Source organism: Cynocephalus volans, chromosome 1, assembly GCF_027409185.1.
Source record: "Cynocephalus volans isolate mCynVol1 chromosome 1, mCynVol1.pri, whole genome shotgun sequence".
Taxonomy (NCBI): Eukaryota; Metazoa; Chordata; class Mammalia; order Dermoptera; family Cynocephalidae; genus Cynocephalus; species Cynocephalus volans.
The window spans coordinates 72,826,698-72,847,200 of record NC_084460.1 but is presented as its reverse complement, the minus strand read 5'-3'; the positions used below and the strand labels follow the sequence as shown (position 1 = coordinate 72,847,200).

At 33.8% G+C, this 20,503-nt stretch overlaps 1 protein-coding gene across 2 annotated transcripts; it reads left to right on the top strand.

Moving 5' to 3' along the window:
• Positions 1-821: 821 nt before the first annotated feature.
• On the top strand, positions 822-20,066 carry PLSCR5 (phospholipid scramblase family member 5). 2 transcript variants are annotated; one of them, XM_063114858.1, is made up of 7 exons: positions 822-834; positions 5,585-5,730; positions 9,994-10,036; positions 10,950-11,170; positions 13,186-13,347; positions 17,302-17,463; positions 20,028-20,066. In XM_063114858.1, the coding sequence occupies exons 1-7, from the start codon at positions 822-824 to the stop codon at positions 20,064-20,066; spliced, it is 786 nt and encodes a 261-aa protein (XP_062970928.1). The 2 variants fall into 2 exon arrangements, with proteins under 2 accessions (XP_062970928.1, XP_062970922.1); XM_063114852.1 differs by having other exon boundaries at positions 5,585-5,766.
• The last annotated feature ends 437 nt before the right edge of the window (positions 20,067-20,503 follow it).

Sequence of the window (20,503 nt, the reverse complement as noted above, 5' to 3'; positions counted from 1 at the left end):
GACTTGGTGAACAAAATCTTCATGGTCACCTGGGCAGCTGCATTTAGAAATATGAGCTGTCTAGTCAAGATTAAGGAGCTTTGTTTTTCTGCCTTAGCTGCAGTGCAGTTAAGCACTACCTATATATTTTGATTGCCTTTGTGAGGTTATCAAAGGTTTGTATTTTCCAATGCCTCTGATTAATAACATTCAATTAAAACATGAAAATAGTTTTATGTGTATAAATAGTAGCAAATACATCCTCTTCTTGTTTATTTTTTGGTTTGGGTGGAGGGAGTAGAGAGAAATACCGAGAGAAAAATAAGAGTAATAATGTTCAAATGTTTTTAACATGTAAAGAATTATTTTTAGAACTGTCAAAAACCTTACACATGATAGGATACTTTATCACAGACTCTGGCACAGGAGACTTAGAGAAATTAGAAATATAGAATATTTCTGATGTAAAAGTGAAGGCAAAAGTGTATATTCCAAGAAATAAAAAAACAACTAAGTGGACATATATGACTCTTAAAATGAGTGCTGCGTGCTTTCCTTTCTGGTTTTCATTATTTTTAAACTGTTCCTTCAGCCACTGTAGGACAGTTTCTGAGGAGTGTTTACCTTGGTGGTAGCTTCGTCTCCCCCTGTTGTCCAAACTGATCAACCCCAGCCCTCTAGAAACAGCAAGACACTCCCTTCCTCTGTTGTGTGTAAGAGGACATAAGGTAGGCAGACACCTTCTGAAGTTTTATGCATGCTGTGTTTTCTCTCCTTGCTGCAACAAGAAAAGCCTTTTCTTTTAACCTGGCTGCCTTGGAAGAAGTGACTCAGACATCTTCATGGCCTCTAAAGGTAAGAGTTAAATACAGTCATCTAATACATTTTTCCTTATATTGTGATTAAAAATATACAGTTGTAGAAGTGTTAGTCAGTGAGATGGACACTTTTAAGAGCCATCATTTATCACTTTTGAACACCAGAATTTTTAAATTTTAACTCCAAGGAGCATGTTGCATTAATTTTTTTTTAAAAAGCAAACAAAAAAAGAACTATCTGATAGAATGTAAGAGTTCAGATATAAATGTTTTAGTTATCACGAATATAAACAGTGAATTAATAAGAAAAACTGCATAGCAAAATTTAGAATTTGAATATTTAATGTCAAACACAAGGAAAGGGTGGCATTCTAAGTTTAAAGTGATTTTTAGAAAGTGTTGAAGTACAATTCAATAGTTTTCACTTTCCTATTTGTTGTTCAAAATATGTGATACTGGCATTTATTATAAAGAATCGAATGTCTTTTGTTAAATTTTAAATTTGACAAACTAGAAATAAATATTTCTAAATTGTGAAGCAAAAATCTTATCAATAATAAATTAAATATATAGAGAGAAAAGGAAAATATGTCGTTTAAGCAAGCAGATCAATTAGGGACATTTAGGGAGAGGGAACTGGTAAGTTTTTCTTCAAATCCCTAAAACTGTAGAAATACCATTAGTGCCATCTAACTTACAGAAGTTCTCAAAAGACAAGAGATGTAGTTGTTTTTTTAAGGTAATGAGTTGCTATCTCATTAAAAACACTTGGGAACCTTGTATAAAAAAATGAAATTATAATGTGCTTTCATTCAATTATCAGAACAAACCATTAAACTTTAGGCTGTTATGAAAAGTTTTAGCATGAAGAATTACAATTAATATAATTGGTGGAAATCTTTAAGCTAATTACAATGAGGATAATAGAGTCCACAAACTTGTAATATCCTAAATTAAGTCAATAATTAATTCAAAGAAATGTGTATGCTTACTTGCTTCTTTTATCAAAACCCCTATTTCAGACACTATTTAATATGAAAAAAATGAGTTAATCTTTTCAATTTTCACCAACATTAAATGTGGACTAGTCCCTGAGATCCTGAGAATCTTTGGGAAAACTCAAAAAATGTAAAATATATACATGAGACAACAAAATCATGAATTTTAATATACGTGTGCTTTATTTTTTTATATTTAAAGACAGACAATGTTGACAATTATTTCTTTCATTTAAGGCTGACACTATCATTTAGTACAAAACACTTCATCACTTTATAAAATAAGAGTTACAGCAACACTGTAGCCTGCAAGGTAAAGAGTTGCAGAGTTTGTGAAATATTTACAAGCTACTTATACATTTTTAAAAGAGTAGATAGAAATTCAAAGCCAGATAGAAATTCAAAGGCGGTTCTTTTTCATCTGGTAGCATGAGTCTTTGAAGAAACTTGTGACTAGAAAGCAATATTATGATCAGAATATGATTAGTCTACCAAAAAAGCAGTGATGCTCAGTAATGATAAGCACATAAGACTAACCTTCGAGGCAAAAGTTCAGATGGAAAACTAACACTGCTTCTGCAACCTACTCAAAATATCTAATACATGGAGTGGATAGAACTTGTATTAGAGATCCTACAGCCCTTAGAAGAGTTGAAGTGACAGCGAAACTTCCCTTCGAAGTAGAAACCATGTTTGAGGGCAAGTCAGGTCACCATCATTGTTTACCTAAAACATTTTTGTTGACACTTTTCTTCAGATATATTTAAAGACATTATTTGTAACATCATGATGGTCTCCAGCCCATGAAACTGTGCTGATAATTAGCATTTTCCCAGCAACTACAGGATAACTGGACATTTCACACATTTCGTAGGCAGGTCAATCAGCACCACTATAACAAAGGACACCAAATACTGGATCTCAGTAGAACTGAAGAAACGTTTGGGTAATCAAAAGCCCACTGATTTTGGTGTAAAAAAAAAACAAAACATAATTTAAAAACAGGTTGGTCACAAACTTTAAGTTTGAGAGAAACAGGAGTTTCCAGGGTGATCTAAACTGAACAGGAGCTATCTCCAAAGGTTTCTCTGATGTAAACTGAAATTCCAGAAGACCAAGCATGTGATCTCAGAATGGCGATCTCTCTCAACTGTCTCAAACAGAGACTCACCCATACTCTACTCCTGAATAAAGACTTTGGACATGATCTCCTCTGGTACCAAATGCAATAATACCTCTGGACCTGCTGTAAGGTCTGAGAACTGAAATACAAGAGTCAGGAATGTATAGCCACTTACCAGACTCTTAATAACCTACTTCATTTTGTTACAGAAAACATGGTTTACAAACTAAAATTGGGGTAATTTGCCTATCCTTTTAATAATAAAATTGACAATGTGAGAGAATGTAATGATTTTTTCCAGCTATTGTTAGAAATTGATCCCTGCACAATTTTTTTTAATTGAAGCATAACATGTGTAAAGTTCATAAACAGAGCCAAACTTAGTTTCCATGATTTTTAAAATAAGGATACACTCATAAAACCACCACCAAGATCAAGATATGAAACATTTCTAGCACCCCATAAAGTTCCCTTTCCGGCCAATAGCCATGTATCTCCATTCCCAAGATGAATCACTGTTCTGAGTTTTATCACTGTGAACTAGTTTTCCCTGGATCATGATTTTGCGTCTATGTTTCTCTGAAGGTCAATGACAACAATGCCTTTGGCACATGCTATAAAAAAGAATGTTTATTGCCTTCTAATATTTTCCAGTTGTTTTCATTGTATTAGCTCCTCTCCCAAATCTGACAGAGTGTTACATAGTCTTCCTCTGGGTTTACGGCTTGGGATCTCATTCAGAGTCCCTTCTCAAGAGCAAGGGGAGCTCTAAAGTCTATATCCTTTGTGTGTGCCCTAGATCTCACAAAAGTTAAGGATGGGTCCCTTGTGGGAAGCAGACTTCTATGATATTATCAGTACGGAGCTCTATTTTAGTGGGGCCGAGTGACAAGTTTTTCTATTTAGTGCTAGTCCCTCATTAACGTTACATGTACACATGACCATAATGAGCCTGCTATTACTAGAATCAATTTACGTTGGTGTCCAAAGGGCCATTCCTTGAATGCCTCTGTTCCCTCACCAGTTCTTTTGATCCTCTTCCAGGTGCCTATTCAGGCTATGCTTGAATTTTCTTAAGGGTGGGAAATTTACCATCTTCAGAGTAAAACCAGTTCATTTTTTAATTTATTTTTTTAGAAATTTGAAAAATACAGAAAAAAAGCCCTCCCACAATCATACAAACTTTCATAAAATTGATTGTCATTGCTGAAGTGAGACAATTGTAATCTATTGTTGGTGATATAGCTGTCACTCCAATTTTAGTATATGTGTAGTGAGAGCGCTGATTCAAATCTTTGTGTAGCTCTTATAAATGTTCCCCTTATATCAATTCACAATCAGTTTTTTTGTCTTTCCCACTCACAGATCTTTAGATGTTTGTCTTCGTAATGGCCTCACCTACACCCAACCTAAAACAGCATAATGTTGATAAACTAAATGCACTTACAAAAATTCTGATACTTTATGGATTAACAAAGATAAGAAATAAAAATACTGATACTCTTTGAAAAAAAATATTGATATCTAATGAGGGAAATACCAAATGGTAGTTATGTAAAAAGAAAAAGGAAAAATAATGGTAGCAAGGCTATCATTCACATTTCAAACAAAAAAGACTTTTGCATGCATAAATATTGCACAGACCAATGTAGGGTAAATAGCAAACCTCCAAATTCAGTCTAAGAGATGTTTGAAATAGTAACATATTTACCTGGTAATAGTATAGAAAACAGGTGGTATCCCTAAAGAAATCAAAGTCAAATTTGATAGAATTCTGTGATTTTATCTTTGGTAATATTGGGTAAGCTACAAAGGGGTTCTCACTGTCAAAAAATTATTGGGTGTTTTTGTACCAAACACCCAGAAAACAAAGCTAAATTTGATATTGTACTTTCCTTAAGAAGCTCACTAATTAGTTATAAATATTCTCATAATAAATGCAATTAAGCCGTTAGTTGTCAAAATATATCCTCAAACCAACAGGATTAGCTTCACTTGGGAATTTGCCAGAAGTTCCTAGGTCCCTTTCCTACCCCAACTTCTAAGTCAAAATCTCCGGAGTGGGACTCAGAGTGTGTGTTTTTACAAGTCCTCTGGGTGGTTCTGATAAAGGCTGAAGTATAAGAACCACTGAACTAAACCGAGCCATAACAGTATGAGTCATAAAATGAGACAAAATATCCTCAGAAATTACAAAGCACCCCATAATATTTGGGAAAGAGAGAATATGCCTTGAAAGACAATCATAATTGTGATTAAAAACCTAAGTCAAAGGTTATCCTTTTGTGAGTACAGTACCTAGTGCCTTTTACCACTTATTTTCCTTTTGTGGTTTGTGATTCTTTATCTCTTCGAACAGATGTTACTTGCCAAAATATACATAAACGTGTGTGTGGGGGGTTAGGTATATATTTTCTAAAGTCATTTATTTTGAGTAAATTATTTAGCTGTTTTTTCTTTCCACAACTGCTACCCTCTGTCTTCCACATTCCTTTTTCTCTGACTTAAGGGTCAAGCAGATGTGGTAATGAGTAGTGAAAATGAAGGAAAAGCACTAAAATGAGAGGGAGCACATCCTCTAAATTAAGATGAAGCAAGTATTTTAAGAAGGACTACATTGAATGACAAAAATGTAAATATGTGTTGGAATTTACCTTCTCTTGCAGATGCACAAAACCAAAAATGTAGAGGGATGGCTGGTCTTCTTCCTGGAGTTCCAGACCCTGACCAAAGCCTTCCTCCCTCATCTTCCAATCCAGGGGACCGAGGATGGCAGTCAGGCCTCCCTCCACCAAGGAGTTTCCTGCCAACAGTCAGTCTTCCTCCTGGTCTAGAATATTTAAGCCAGGTGTTTTTATCTTTCTGTTTCTATAGATATTTTCTTCTTAAAATTAGTGCAAACTTGATTTCTTCTTTTTTGACCAAGGTTGAAAGACTTCAACCAATAATTTACTGAAGTGAGGAAGGTGTTATAAATCATGAAATTATAAAATATTGATTTTACTTATTTGTATTATTTAGGAAGAAACTTGTTTTCTTTTATTACCATTTTTATCTTCCTTATTTATTTGACAGAGTGATGAGCCTAAATATCTTTGAAAGAGCTACTTAGCACATTTATCCACCTTCTGTTCATTGCTCAAGGTGTCAGCAAATTTATCCTGGAGGAACTAACTTGTATGATCACCTGCAGCTATTTAATTAAAGAATATTTATTGAGTACTTGCTATACTCAAGGCATATAAAAAACATGAAACCTAACCTCTCTCACCCAAAGATTCTGCCACCTAATTGGCAAGACAAAAAATGTTGATAAAAAGTGCAAGGCTGTGAACAAAAGCCGGATAAACACGCAATTGTAATTTGTGCAGGTGTATAGAGGAGAGAAAAGTTGTTAAGGCTCAAAGGACTCCGGAGAGACTTCTGCAATGAGCTGAGGGCTCAGTATCTTCAGCTGAATCTCAAGGAGGCTGGAAATCCAATGGAAAGCAAATTATCAAGTTAACATTACTGTCTTCTGATGCTGCTGCATCTCCAGGCCAATTTTCTTGAAAGATTATGTTACTAATTAGGTATAGTCACTGTTTTAGTCGTTGTAGAGTAAGTGGTGATTCAAGCCATATAATAAATCAATCACAAATGTCATCATCTGAATTATATGGCACATTGCTATTTATGTGTGTATTACTGTTGCTTTTGTATTTTCTCCTACAGAAGATTATAAATACACTTACACCAATATTGAGATGTCAGCACACCTGCTGCAATTTTCAGCTTGTTTGGCGTTCTTTCAAACTGTAAAGTCTATCTCCTTTATCGAAATCAAATCTCTGTGTTAATTCCCTTAAGGTACAAGAGATTTCTGTTATGCCTGATGGGGTTTAAGCTTCATGCAGCATATGTTACTGGGAAAATGTTTGTAACTGCAGATGCCTTCTCCAGAAACCCACCAGCAGACAAATGCACTTTAGAGACTGGAGAGCTTAGGGAGATATGAAAAAGAGCTGGAAAAGCTAGCCTACCATCTTCCATCTGCAGAAAGGATCAGCTGTAATAGCTGACTAGAGTTGATTAACTGCTGCAAGCTGTTTGGGAATGTTGTCAGACAAGGTTTTGCCAAGTATAAAAGTGATATACCAGTGCCAGAGGGCTGAGGTTTGATGATCACATATGGTCATCACATATTCTTCTTCCACCCATGAATGATGACACACCCGGAGCCAGATACTTAACATGAATACTTTTTATTTATTTATCTTTTTACATCCAATAAATAGAGATATGAACTCACTGGGTTCAGTTTAAAAAGTAAATTTTCCAAAAATATACCTTTACTAATCTTTTTCAGAAAACAAAATAGTTGAATATTTTACTTCAAAATGGAAAGATAATTTACTCACTTTATACTAGAAGAACACATTTTATTTACTTTAAAGCAGTGCACATACAAAAGGATGAATGAGCATTTCAGTCTTATTCCATGACTCTGAAGAAGACACGATATAAAATGAATGCTTAGGCATTAACTTTTACCTAAAAGCCATAAGAATTAAATAAAATCATGAATATTTGAAAATAGTACATTCTTCAATAAATAACTAGGGAAATATACAATAAATATATTATGCTAAAAATTACGTGATTTTTAAAAATGTTACTTTATTCTCTTTCAATCAAGTTCATCCAATGACTATTGAGAATCTTGTTTCCATAAACATTTTGAAAATAAACATACATATATATAAGTTTAGCTACATATATATAGACATTAGATCATGTAGGTTAAATCTTAAGAATAAAATTAATAGATTCTCTCCAGATTAGGTTTGCATGTTCATAATAATCAATAACATTTTACCACATAGTGTCGAAGGATAATTAATTATTATAATTTAGTCACCTATAGGTAAGAGTAGCATGTTAAAGTCTACAAAGACACATGTAAATATCTAATTTATTTTGAAGTACATATATTAAATGGAAACGATACCTGTAAAGGTATTTTAAAAAGAATTGATTCTTAAGCTGCATATCATTGTATTTTCCTTTCTACAGCTTTCATACTTAAGGAGTGCTTTCCTTGCCCTGACACCTGAATATATAATTCAATCTGTCTAAAGTTTCCAACAATTCCTAGTCTACCAATGAATAAAAAAGGATGCAAAGGGCCCATTTGGATCATGGTTAATAAGTGACTCAGGGCTTCTTAAAGGAAACTACAAGAAAACCAAAACCAAGACCTTCAAATCCAGGAGGTTTGCCCCCCAAAGAGATCAAATCAAATGTTATTGCAGAAGATGGGATGAGTATGAGTCAAGAAAACAGGGAGGGGAGGCACTCAAGTGCAGTGTCACTTACTTCTTCCCCCAGTTCCTAAGTTGAGTTTAGAGATGTTGTTGAATAACAGAGTACAAAGCATGTCAGAATTGGTGGCCATTATGAACTCTCTGGCATTGTGTCCTCACATGTAAATTTAATGGAATCTATCTCTCTGAGTCTTTGTGATGATTACATCAGACACTGCGTCAAAATATCTGGCACAGTGACTACCTCAATCAACCACTGTTGTTACTGGATATTGAGAGGTACAATTTTCCTTTTCATTGTGGAGTGGATCTCAACTGATAGTTTATAAATTTCAAGACTAAAACTTGATCCATGACACCAATATTCAAAGTTTCTAAAGTCAGACTTTAGTCTTATCTCCATAGATTTCCATCCCTAAGTTACAGCTACACGGATGCATTGCTAAATAATCGTGTATATCCTTTTTGAAGCTTATTCTTTCTTTTCCTACCATCCTCCATTTTCCTCAAAAGAGAACAGAACTAATGACAGTGCACCACAAAAGACTCATTCAAATTTTTTAAAAAGCTTTTGCCGTACTTTTTAACATAGTTTTTAGATTATCACAGGTCAGAAATTATTTTTTAAAATACTTTCAGTGAATCTTTTTAAAAAGAGTCCACATGTACTCATATCAATAATAAGGTTTAAGAAGAAAAAAATTATATTAGTTTTACCTCCACCTCAAGATATACAAGGACAATGAAGGAAATAATGTAGCTTCACATTTTCTAGGTTTATAGTGTCCAGTTGACACCAAATTTTAGTAATGACTGGCTCAGTTTAACAGTTACTGGTGAGTTTATTAGTGTTAAGGGAAAATAAAGCAAAGAAAAATTTAAGGTGAAATAAAAAATAAAGCATTAGAAAATACAGTGGTCAACAGTATATTCAGTGTTCATGATTTTGCCTCAGTGGATCTTTAAGTACTGAATGTAACATTTAAAATATATATAAATAAAGTTCACTGTAAGAACATATCATTCACATTTCTTTTTAAAAGCAATTTGCATTGTATATATTTAATATAGTAATTACTCTCTGTGGATACTTTATCTCTGTAAATTAACTTCATTTTAAAGTACATAAGGCAAATTTTATATCATGTATTTAGTAGCCTAAATCTTATTCTGTTTAAATTGATATGTTGTTGGCATCAGCAGGATTTCTGTTTGTTCTAAGGAAAAGGTGAATAAGAAATATTTGGAATAGAATAACCTCTTTCAGCCATAACAGACATTGCATCACTGAAAGGAATGAGGTTCACCTGACAGCGACAGTAGCGTTAGGCAGGGGAGGAGAGGAGAGACCAGGCATTCAAACCATTACTGTGTTGTTTCAGTTCTGGGAAAAAAAAATGGAAGTTTTCAAACATCTTAGGCATTATTATTCAGACATAGTTTTAGAATGTTTTCAAACTATTGTTTTCAAGATCTACTCTTATTTCTCATTACCACAGAAAGAGTTAGCACAGAGTTATACACTGTTTATATTCTTTTTCTTGGCAATTCAGCCTTGAGATTCTCAGGGTTCTTATAAATTTTTACTTGAATAAAAAACATTTTACCTTCATTTGCATTGTAAATTGTGAGCTGTCTTTAACCATTTCCCTAATGAAGAACATGAAAATCACCTAATTTCAGTAAGTAGGTTAATAGTTATATCTCCAAAGGTTTTCAAAGTGTCATGATGTAATACTTTTTATTAACTTTATATCATCCTTTAACAGTTAGACCTGATAATTATACACCAGCAGGTGGAGCTTCTTGGAAGTAAGTACATTTATATTCTGTATTTATTAGAACTGTTAAAAATGTTTTAGTTTTCAAAATGTTTTTTACATCTAAGTATATTATAAACAATAAAGTTAAATGTGTAGAATAGAATTAGATCAAAAAGAGTACTATGTCTATTCTTTTCAAATAAAAGCTGAAAGTAAAATTATTAGTCAGATTTAGATAAAAATAAAAAGCATAGATCTCTCCACGTATTTGGTGATGTTTCCATTAAAATTCTAACGTTATATGTAATTCTGAACCAACAAAAGGTATTTGATGTATGATGATCATTTAAATTCCGTAATAATTTCAGAAATGGAAATCAAGATTGAGACTAAATAACAAAAATCTATCAAAACAAAATGCCGCTGTTTTATTGTTTCATCAGTGATTCACCGAGTGGGCAATAATTTAATAATACACAAATTTACAAGGATGCCTAACTTAATTCAAATTACTTGAGTATTTTCTGTTCTTAATATTCTATATTATTCCTAAAATATGTCAAAATTGTAATAAAAAAGGACAGGATGCAGCTATAGATATATTACCAGGTAGAGATCTTAGACAAAATCATTACTGTCACTGTAAATTGTCCCAATAAATTCCATAATAGTGATAGAATTATTTGACTAATAGATTCCTTTTTACAGATTGGTTCTTGAGCTAAAAAATGGTAATTCTGGAATCAAAGTTAATTAGTTACATAGCTTTGTTCTCAGAGTTTACTGTGATTTCCATGGCTAAGTCATCAAAATTTATAGCATGAAAATAGGTTTGTATGAAGAAGATAGTATATACTCAACAATTACTCAGTCACCCTGTTTTAATAACACCTTCTTTTGCTTATTTAAAGGTTTTGATACTGAGCAACACATTACTTTATGAAAATTTTTTTCTCCATTAGTGATACTTGGCACTGAGACCTCCAACAAATATGAGATTAAAAACAGCTTGGGACAAAGAATTTACTTCGCAGTGGAGGAAAGCATCTGCTTCAATCGGACGTTCTGCTCCACGCTGCGATCTTGCACTCTGAGAGTCACAGATAACTCAGGTCAAGAGGTGATTACAGTAAACAGGCCGTTGAGGTGTAACAGCTGCTGGTGCCCTTGCTACCTACAAGAGGTTATTGTCTCTGAGTGTCTTTTTTTTTTTTATTAGAAATTATTTCTTTAAATGGCATTCATTTGAAACTATGGGCCAATTAACCTGTCAATTGTTTGAACTAGAAGGTTGCTCCTTTAGGATCAGAAGAGTTTGAGGATTTGGTGATTCACTATTTTTTTTCTTTTTTTCCTTTTCCAATCAGAAGGTATAATGGCTTCCATGATGTTAATTGGTGAAGGAAGCTCATGCATTGTGTAAATGAGACACATCCTCCTGAATGTCTGTATTAGCCATGTAATTGTAATGTCTACAAGTTCCAGCACTGGGCAGATATACCCTTTTCCTTCTGTAACTATAGCAAAGTCCAGAAAGAGCTAAGTGTTACTAAACTCCTCAAAGGTGTTCTCTTGTTTAGGTATTATCATTTAGTACAGAATCTCACATTCCATTTACGCATTTATGACAAACCCCAAGGTTTGGCAAAGATAATGTTATTGTTCTACAGGGAATAATTCAATTATTTTATTTTAAAGTACAATAGATTTTTATCATTACTAGTAGACCTGCAACAATAACTTTCATTGGCGTAATGCAGCTAAATTGACATAGAACCTTTCCTTATATTACTGGCCTTGATATCATGATATCTCTATGAGCTAGAAAGAGTAGGGTTTACTCTCCACATTTTGCATTCAAGGGAACTGGGCTCAGAGAGTGAACTGGGATCGGACATCCAGGAAGTATCACAGATGGGCCTTGATGCAGGTGTCCGGATTCAAGCCCAAGCTTCTTCTCTGTTGAGGACCCATATATAAGCACTGTCCTTAGGATGGTGGGAAAAAACTAATATAAAAAGTGATTATTTAGGGAAGTTTCTAACAATATGTATTGAAGCTAATTCTCCAACTATTTATAGTCAAGCACCTGCCTAAATGATAAGACGGTTCAAGTACTTAGTCACACACGGAGCCCAAGAACTTCTATCCTCCTACTGAGGATATTCAGGATTAATATATCCCAACATGTTGTAGTCAGTATAATCATAGAATATATGCCCATTTGAAAATTTCTGAGAATGTTCTATTTCATAGTAGCCCACCAGTGTCACATAATTTAAACATAAGATGTATCTTGATACCCATTAATAATTTTTTAATTCAGTCAAAATTAAACCAATTACTTTAAAAGTTATTCCAGAACAAATCTATATAACTCTAAGCAGTTTAGTTGAAACCACCTTTGTCTATCCAAGAAGACTACAGTCAAGCACTTTAGACTATGAACTTGTTAGGAAAAGTCAAAATGAGATCAGATGATAAACAGCTGGCTTGGTTTAAAAGTGAACAATTTTTTTATTTGCATTTACAATCAACTTACCTTACAAAATAATTTGATTTGGCATACATAAATATGTAAGGGTAATGGGGTCAAATACTAAAGTCATGCCTGAAAATGCAAAAATGCAATTGCCAGTCTTTAACACTTCAGAAGACATGAATCAGCAAATTGACGTTCAACAACTATAACTGTGCTAGCATTTGTTTTTAATTAAACACAGAAAAGCTGGAAATTGATAATCTGAAGAGAAAAAGAACTCATGAACACTTAATAACTGGTAGAGGAGGCTTAAAATAGGTGCTGTGGCTACAACTGAGAGGGAATAGATATGGGTTACCACACGGGGACCAGCTTCAATGCTTGACCGACGGTTGCCCTTGGAATAAAAAGGCAGAGGTTAGTTTCCCAGGGTCTAAGATTGACCTGGGGCAGGTTCTCTTCAGGGAAGTAACACATGGACTTTTAGTGCATAATGCCAATCATATATCTATATAGTGAATTTCTTTGTTTCTGTAAAGTATAAAAAACAAAAACCAAACACTTCTTTGCATCCTTAGAAGTAGATATTTAGAATGATTTGTAGAATACAAAAATGATCCAATAACAGTATACTGTTTAGAGGTAAATTGATATGATAGTAAAATTAATATTTAATAATTTAGAAAATCATATTTTTTCATTATTTCTTCTTACAGTTAGAAATCCAAGCCCCTCCTGGTACTATAGTTGGTTATGTTGCACAGAAGTGGGACCCCTTTCTGCCTAAATTTACAATTCAAAATGCAAACAAAGAAGATATTTTGAAAATTGTTGGTCCTTGTGTGACCTGTGGCTGTTTTGGTGATGTGGATTTCGAGGTATGATTGACAAAATAGAGCTAGAATTCACTTAGACTCCAATTTTTTGCAACATAATTCAATGTTTAAAAAGACCATATCATGAAATATCCCTGAAATAAATTTAGAAAATAATACATTTGTGAAATAATGTAATAATCTTATATTGTACATGTCAATAAGAACTCATAATTCCCAAGACACTAAGTCCAAGAATTTTAAAAATAATAATACTAAAAGAAAATGTACCACGTTGGCTGTAATATCTGTCATAGCCCAGTGCAAGTATTATTTAAAGAACTCTCTACATTGTTGGTGGGACTGCAAAATGGTGCAGCCTCTATGGAAAATGGTATGGAGGTTCCTCAAACAATTGCAGATAGATCTACCATATGACCCAACTATCCCACTACTGGGAATATACCCAGAGGAATGGAAAGTTCAAGTCGAAGGGATACCTGTTCTCCAATGTTCATTGCAGCACTCTTTACAATAGCTAAGAGTTGGAACCAGCCCAAATGTCCATCATCAGATGAGTGGATATGGAAAATGTGGTATATCTACACAATGGAATACTACTCAGCTATAAAAAAGAATGAAATGCTGCCATTTGCAACGACATGGATGGACCTAGAGAGAATTATATTAAGTGAATTGAGTCAGGCACAGAAAGAGAAATATCACATGTTCCCATTTATTTGTGGGAGCTAAAAATAAATAAATAAATACACAAATAAACTGGGGAGGGAAGAAGACACAACAATTACAATTCCTTGAAGTTGATATGATGAGCACACAGATATGGGGTTGTTGGGAGGGAGGGGGAGAGGGAGGGTGAAGGGAGGTTTCAGTAATGGGCCACAATAATCAACCACATTGTATATTGACAAAATAAAATAAAATTTAAAAATAAATAAATAAAAAAAGAAATTTTAACAAATTGACTATAATTGGCTATCAAATAAAACTTTTCCTGAAAGCATATTTAGCTAAATACAGTTTTATGTGTTTTATGAGCAAAATTATTGTATATTCTTATTTAAAACACTAAATGTCAGGTTATTTTAAATGTCTCCAAATCTTTGAACACCAAATTTTTTATGTACATATAGTTCTGCCTTTTTAGATAGCCAGTATTTTCCGAATTTAAAAAAGAGTGGTGCATCCTATTTTTGGTGCATTTGATTTATGTAAAGTTACAACATACATGGTATAAAGCAGATAGATATAGTTTGGAATTACCTAAGTTATACATTTTCTTTCCTGTAGCCTTGGCAGTCACGTATTCCAGTTAAGATCTCATTTCAGAAGCACATTTCACTAAAATATTACTAATTTAAAAGCTATGTTTTTAAGACTTGCTAAATTCATTTTGTAAAACAATCTGCTCTCATATTTGTATAAATTGAATGTTTAAAAACAATAGGGTACTTGCAAACTGAATCTGTAGCAATATGAGCTATCTAGATTCTTTTAGACACACATCTTAATCAGAGCAGATGGCCAGATTTAAAGTGCATATTTAGTTCTCATTCATTCCTTCATTCATTCATGTATATCCCATCTAGGACATTCAGTTCTCAGGACTTAGGGAAATACTATCCATATAGAAAGCAATGCAAATTTTGCAAAGTAAGTTGTCCTAACTCCACCCCATTCTGAAAGGATTTGGCATGGCTTTCCTAAGAGTAAGATGAGGGTACTTCAAAAAATTCATGGAAAAATGAAATTAAAATATAATACTAAACCTTCCATAAACTTTTTGAAGCCCCCTCATGTGACTCAGGAGAACTTAAACACAGAGTTTTAGTATTCATGGTATAGAGATCTCCTAAACAACTTTCTCTATTTTTTTATATACCATTGTATGGAAAATGAAAGTTTGTACTGAATCACTTTCAGCATCAGAATGGGAAATAAGGTAAACAAATGAATAGTTAGTAAAGTTGAATTGTAGACTCCTTCTAGGTAAAAAGGATTGATAGGCTTTGATGTCAAATTGGTCTGAAATTCCTGTATAGTGCATTAGCCCAGAGGGTTTTTTAATGTGAAGATAAGACTTAGGATTAATTAGAAAAGAACAACCTAATAAATGTCTAATTATAATATAAAAACGTGATTTAACAATGGCTGATAATATTTAAATGTTTTAATAATTATAAAATCTTAGCAATAAAAATTTGCAAGTTTACAAACTGTACCTAGAAATTAATTTAATTCCTTCTAAAACTTTCTTAAACATATTTTCTGTCATATATAAGGGTACTTCAAAAAGTTCATGGAAAAATAGAATTAAAAGATAATATTATAAATTATATATATATATGTTCCCCCTCACCCAATGGAGAATTTGTGTTTGTTTTTTTTTTAATGGATGGTAAAGTTAACTTTATTATTATTATTATTATTATTTTTACTGGTTATGAGTATTCATGAGATACAAAGCTGATTGTCACCCTTCGTGCCCATGATGTGGGGGCCAGATTCATACTGGCAGCATACCCATTACCACAAATTGCATTTGTACCCCACCCAATTATCCCCAACCTCCCTCCACCTTCCCCTTTCCCTCCCACTCCTCTTTGTAGCCCAAGGAATGTTCTCTCCCTCTGCAAGTCCAACACACTACTGTGGTCTTTCTTTCCTGCCTTCCTTTCTCTCTTAGCTCCCACATATGAGTGAGTACATGTGGTATTTATACCTCTGTGCTTTGCTTCTTTCACTCAACATAAGTTTCTCCAAGCTCATCCATGTCATTGCAAATGGGAGTATTTCATTCTTTTTTATGGCAGAGTAGTATTCCATGGTGTATATATACCACAGTTTCCTTATCCAATCATCCATCAATGGACATTTAGGTTAGTTCCATGTCTTGGCTATTGTAAACAGAGTTGAGATGAACATGGGAGTGCAGGTCTCCCTTCGACATGATGATTTCCATTACTCTGGGTATATACCCAGAAGTGGGATTGCTGGATCGTGTGGAAGATCTATCTGTAGCTGTTTGAGAAACCTCCATACTGTTTTCCATAGTGGTTGTACTAATTTACAGTCCCAGCAACAGTGTAGGAGAGTTCCCTTCTTTCCACACCCTCGCCAGCATTCATTATTCATCATCTTTTTTATTATAGCCAGTCTAACTGGGGTGAAGTGGTATCTCAATGTAGTTTTAATTTGCATTTCCCTGATGATTAGTGATGTTGAGCATTTTTTCATGTACCTGTTGGCCATATGTATGTCTTCCTTTGAAAAATGTCTATTCAGCTCCTTTGCCCATTTTTTAAATTGGGTTATTGGTTTTTTTACTGTGTAATTGCTTGAGTTCCTTGTGTATTATGGATATTAATCCCTTGTCAGATGCATAATTAGCAAAAATTTTCTCCCACTCTGTAGTTTGTTGTTTCACTCTGTTAACTGTTTCCTTTGCTGTGCAGATTTTTAGTTTGATATAGTCCCATTTGTTTACTTTTTCTTTTGCTGCTTGTGCTTTTGGGCTCATGTTCATAAAGTCTGTGCCCAGACCTAGTTGCTGAAGTATTTCACCTATATTTTCCCCTTAGTAATTTTATAGTTTCAGGTCTTATACTTAAGTCTTTAGAATTCAGGTTTAAAATCTGGACCTCAGATAAAGGAATTACCTTACCTTCATGGTTAGACCATATAATTGAACTGTGTGCCTGCTGCCATCTTGTGGTAGCTTGGCCTTAATTATTTATTGCTATTACATTTTCCATCTGCATACAAAAAGAAAAAAAATTACGATGGATTAGCAATCTGTCAGAAAAACAAAATTCCTAAAGAGTGAATTGGAAAGTTAAATCTACAAATCTATCCTTATATAAGGAAATGAGTAACGTGGAATTGTCACTTGGAGATAGTGAGTAAAATAATTTGTATTTCTCATAAACATCCTCAGAAATGTAAAACCATCTGCTTTCACCTTCAAATCTAATACTTCTTATTTTCTTTCCAAAGGTGAAAACCATTAATGAAAAGCTTACAATTGGGAAGATTTCAAAGTACTGGTCAGGATTTGTAAATGACGTCTTCACAAATGCTGACAACTTTGGAATTCACGTTCCTGCGGATCTAGATGTGACAGTCAAAGCAGCGATGGTTGGTGCTTGTTTTCTCTTTGTAAGTACGGTCTTAGAGAGTACAGGTGATTTATTTTTCTCCTTCTCACTAGTCAATTACTATCGGAACAATCACAGCTTACATGGTTTTTACTCCCAAAGAGTATGTTTTATGCATAGAAGTCTAGTTTGGGACCAATGTTCCTCAGAAATCAGGATTTAGAAATCACATTTCTATTAGGCAGTCCCTTTCAGACCTCATACGCCCTCTTCCTCAGGGACTGATTTCAAATCACGCCCTACTCATCACCTCCTCAGAAATGAGTTTCCCTTCCCTTTCAACTTCAATTTAGATTTTTGGCCTGTTTTCACTTTAAGTGAAAAAATTGTGTAAAATGTAGATATCACATAATCTATCCTGGGTAAATTTCAGGATTGTCTCATTGCTTAACAGTGAGCCAGGTGATATACAAAATGTGAAAAGCTCAGTGTCTTGCTCTTCCAATGTGAACACAGGTATATGAGATGACACAGGTAAGTTATTAGGTCCAGATGCTATTATTACAAAAATACTAATTCATTGTTCCTACTTGCCAACTTACAATTGTATTGAAAACATTTTCTCCTTTGATGATAGAGAATACAAGCTAAGTAATACCTATGCCAAAATGCTTGGCCATCTGCAATCTCCCTTGTAATATCTCCCTCATTTACTACCACTCTCAATGAACCCACAAAGACTCATGAAATTTTTAAATAAACCTATATTCTTCCTCATATTTTGTTGTTCTTCAGGGTTTTAGGATCCTAAACCTTATGGTTATATTAATACTTGCTCCGTGGAATAAAATCAGCCTTATTTATTGAATCTGTTCTAAAGACACTTGAAAATTGTATTAACTGAAAATAATTCTCTTGTGACATCACTGACAGACACGGTTTAATACAGAAATGCATATATACACATTTTTCTAGGAATATTTCTCTAGGAACTTAAAGAAATTATTTTAACTTACTGGTTCCCTATCATTGGTAGAAGGCAGAACTAATATACTTAGAGTGCTGGGTTTTAATGCGTACTATGTAGTCATTTACCCTCAATTCCCATTTTCATCTACAGATCTAAGCAATTGCAGTCACTTTGCCTGTCTCCTAGAATTTCTTCTATTCCTTATTCTCTTCTATCACCTCGACAGTGCTTAGAATTCCTCACATCCTGTTCATCCTTTCCATTTTTGGTCATTCTGCACTTTAACAGCAACCCCTCCAAATACACACACACACACACACACACACACACACACACACACACACACATATCATGTATCCTTTTCCTGAGACCTTAATTAGGACTTTCTGATTAAGCCCCACGCAATGTTTATATTAAAAAACAGATCATCTTTAATCTGTCCTCCTCATCTATTTTATGTAACAGGCTGATGGCAAAAATGTACTGTCAAAACTAGAACTACAATTTTCTATATCTTAAACCTTACTGGTTTGTCTTATTAATCATTTTCAGAAACACTCTAAACATATGTTCTTCTTGAAAAAGTATGTTTTCCTGTTCTTTGCCCAAATTCTTTGAGAAATTGACAGGAACGTAGGTTGAGTAAAGGTAGATCTAGGTCCTACTCCACGTGTGGAGCAAAGGGCAGCACCTGCACCACCCAAGGACTTGTTCACAGTGCCGCATCTCAGCCCCACCCCACCAGCACAAGAACCTGAACTTGAACAAGACCCCCTGGTGATTCCTCTGTGCAGTGTGAACTTGAGATTCACTGATCTAGGTAACCCCCAATTATCTGAAAGGATAACTTTTAACCTACAGTATCTAAGAGAGAAATATATTCACTGAGAATAGCTAATGGCTCCCATCCATTTCTTTTTTTTTCCTTTTAGCATAATATTATAGAACATTTGCACATTTTTGCTAATATAGCTTTTAAAACAGTTTCTCACATGTATTACCAAGATAAATTACTCACTTCTATATATAATCTGATAGAAGAATTATGTTTTTAATTTTTTAAGTCCTGTCTATATTTTATTACATTACAATGAGAGAGCTTTATAAAGCTGCTGGTGTGAGGATGCTTCCTGATCCAAACAACAAAATTCACAAACACAATTTAATTTTTGGTATATTCTGGTTCTAGGGCACCACTCCACAACCTACAACTCCTGTCATCCCCACTCCACTCTCCGAATTCCCTCTTGTATACTTTTCAGTACTTCCTCAGATGACTACCTAATTTCTGGCCACGTAGTTTGTGATAATATATCTAATTCCTGTTCTAAGGTTGGTATCTGTTACAACTTCCTGCACTGACCTGGAATGCTCTACAATCTAATTCTGCAAAATCTTCTTTACCCAAAATTTTGATTGATGATACCACACTAATTCAGATAAGGTTTCCAAGTTATTTACACTCTGAAAATTCAACATATAAATGCCATGAAGCTTAAAACTTTTTGATTTTTCTTCTACTTATAAATCATATGTTACTGGAACACCACTGGGAAATATAATTCCTTTACGTAATCAAACCTTACATGACAGACTCTTGATCTTAACTGTTGCCTTTTTGTAAATTCATTCATATTCAGTTTATTTATTTGTAGGATTTTATGTTCTTTGAACATTCACTGGCTGGATTATAACAAGCAAGATGATAAAAACAGTAAAATATGCAGAACATATTTCAGTAAGTAAAAGACAACTTTAAATGATCTTTTTCCCTTTGAAAATGTGTATATTTTACACAATCTAATTCTTTTTCATTTTCTTCTAGAAATCCCTTGGGCTCTGGATTTAATTTCTGAATGGTTCAAATATTTGCTTTTTTCTGACAAAATGTTAATTATGATATTTATTAAAACAAAATTTAATGAGACAATTATCTATGTGAATGCATGATTGCTAGATCCACAATTACTGGCCTGAGAACAAGGTTTCTTTGAGAGATTACCATTCTTTCTTTTTATCCTTTTGAAGTTATTGCAATGGTAAGCATGAAAGATGAGAACGAAGGCTTGCAGCATCACTGATGAAAATTCAATATTTAGAGAACACTTTGAAGTTTTTCTGTGACTAAGAC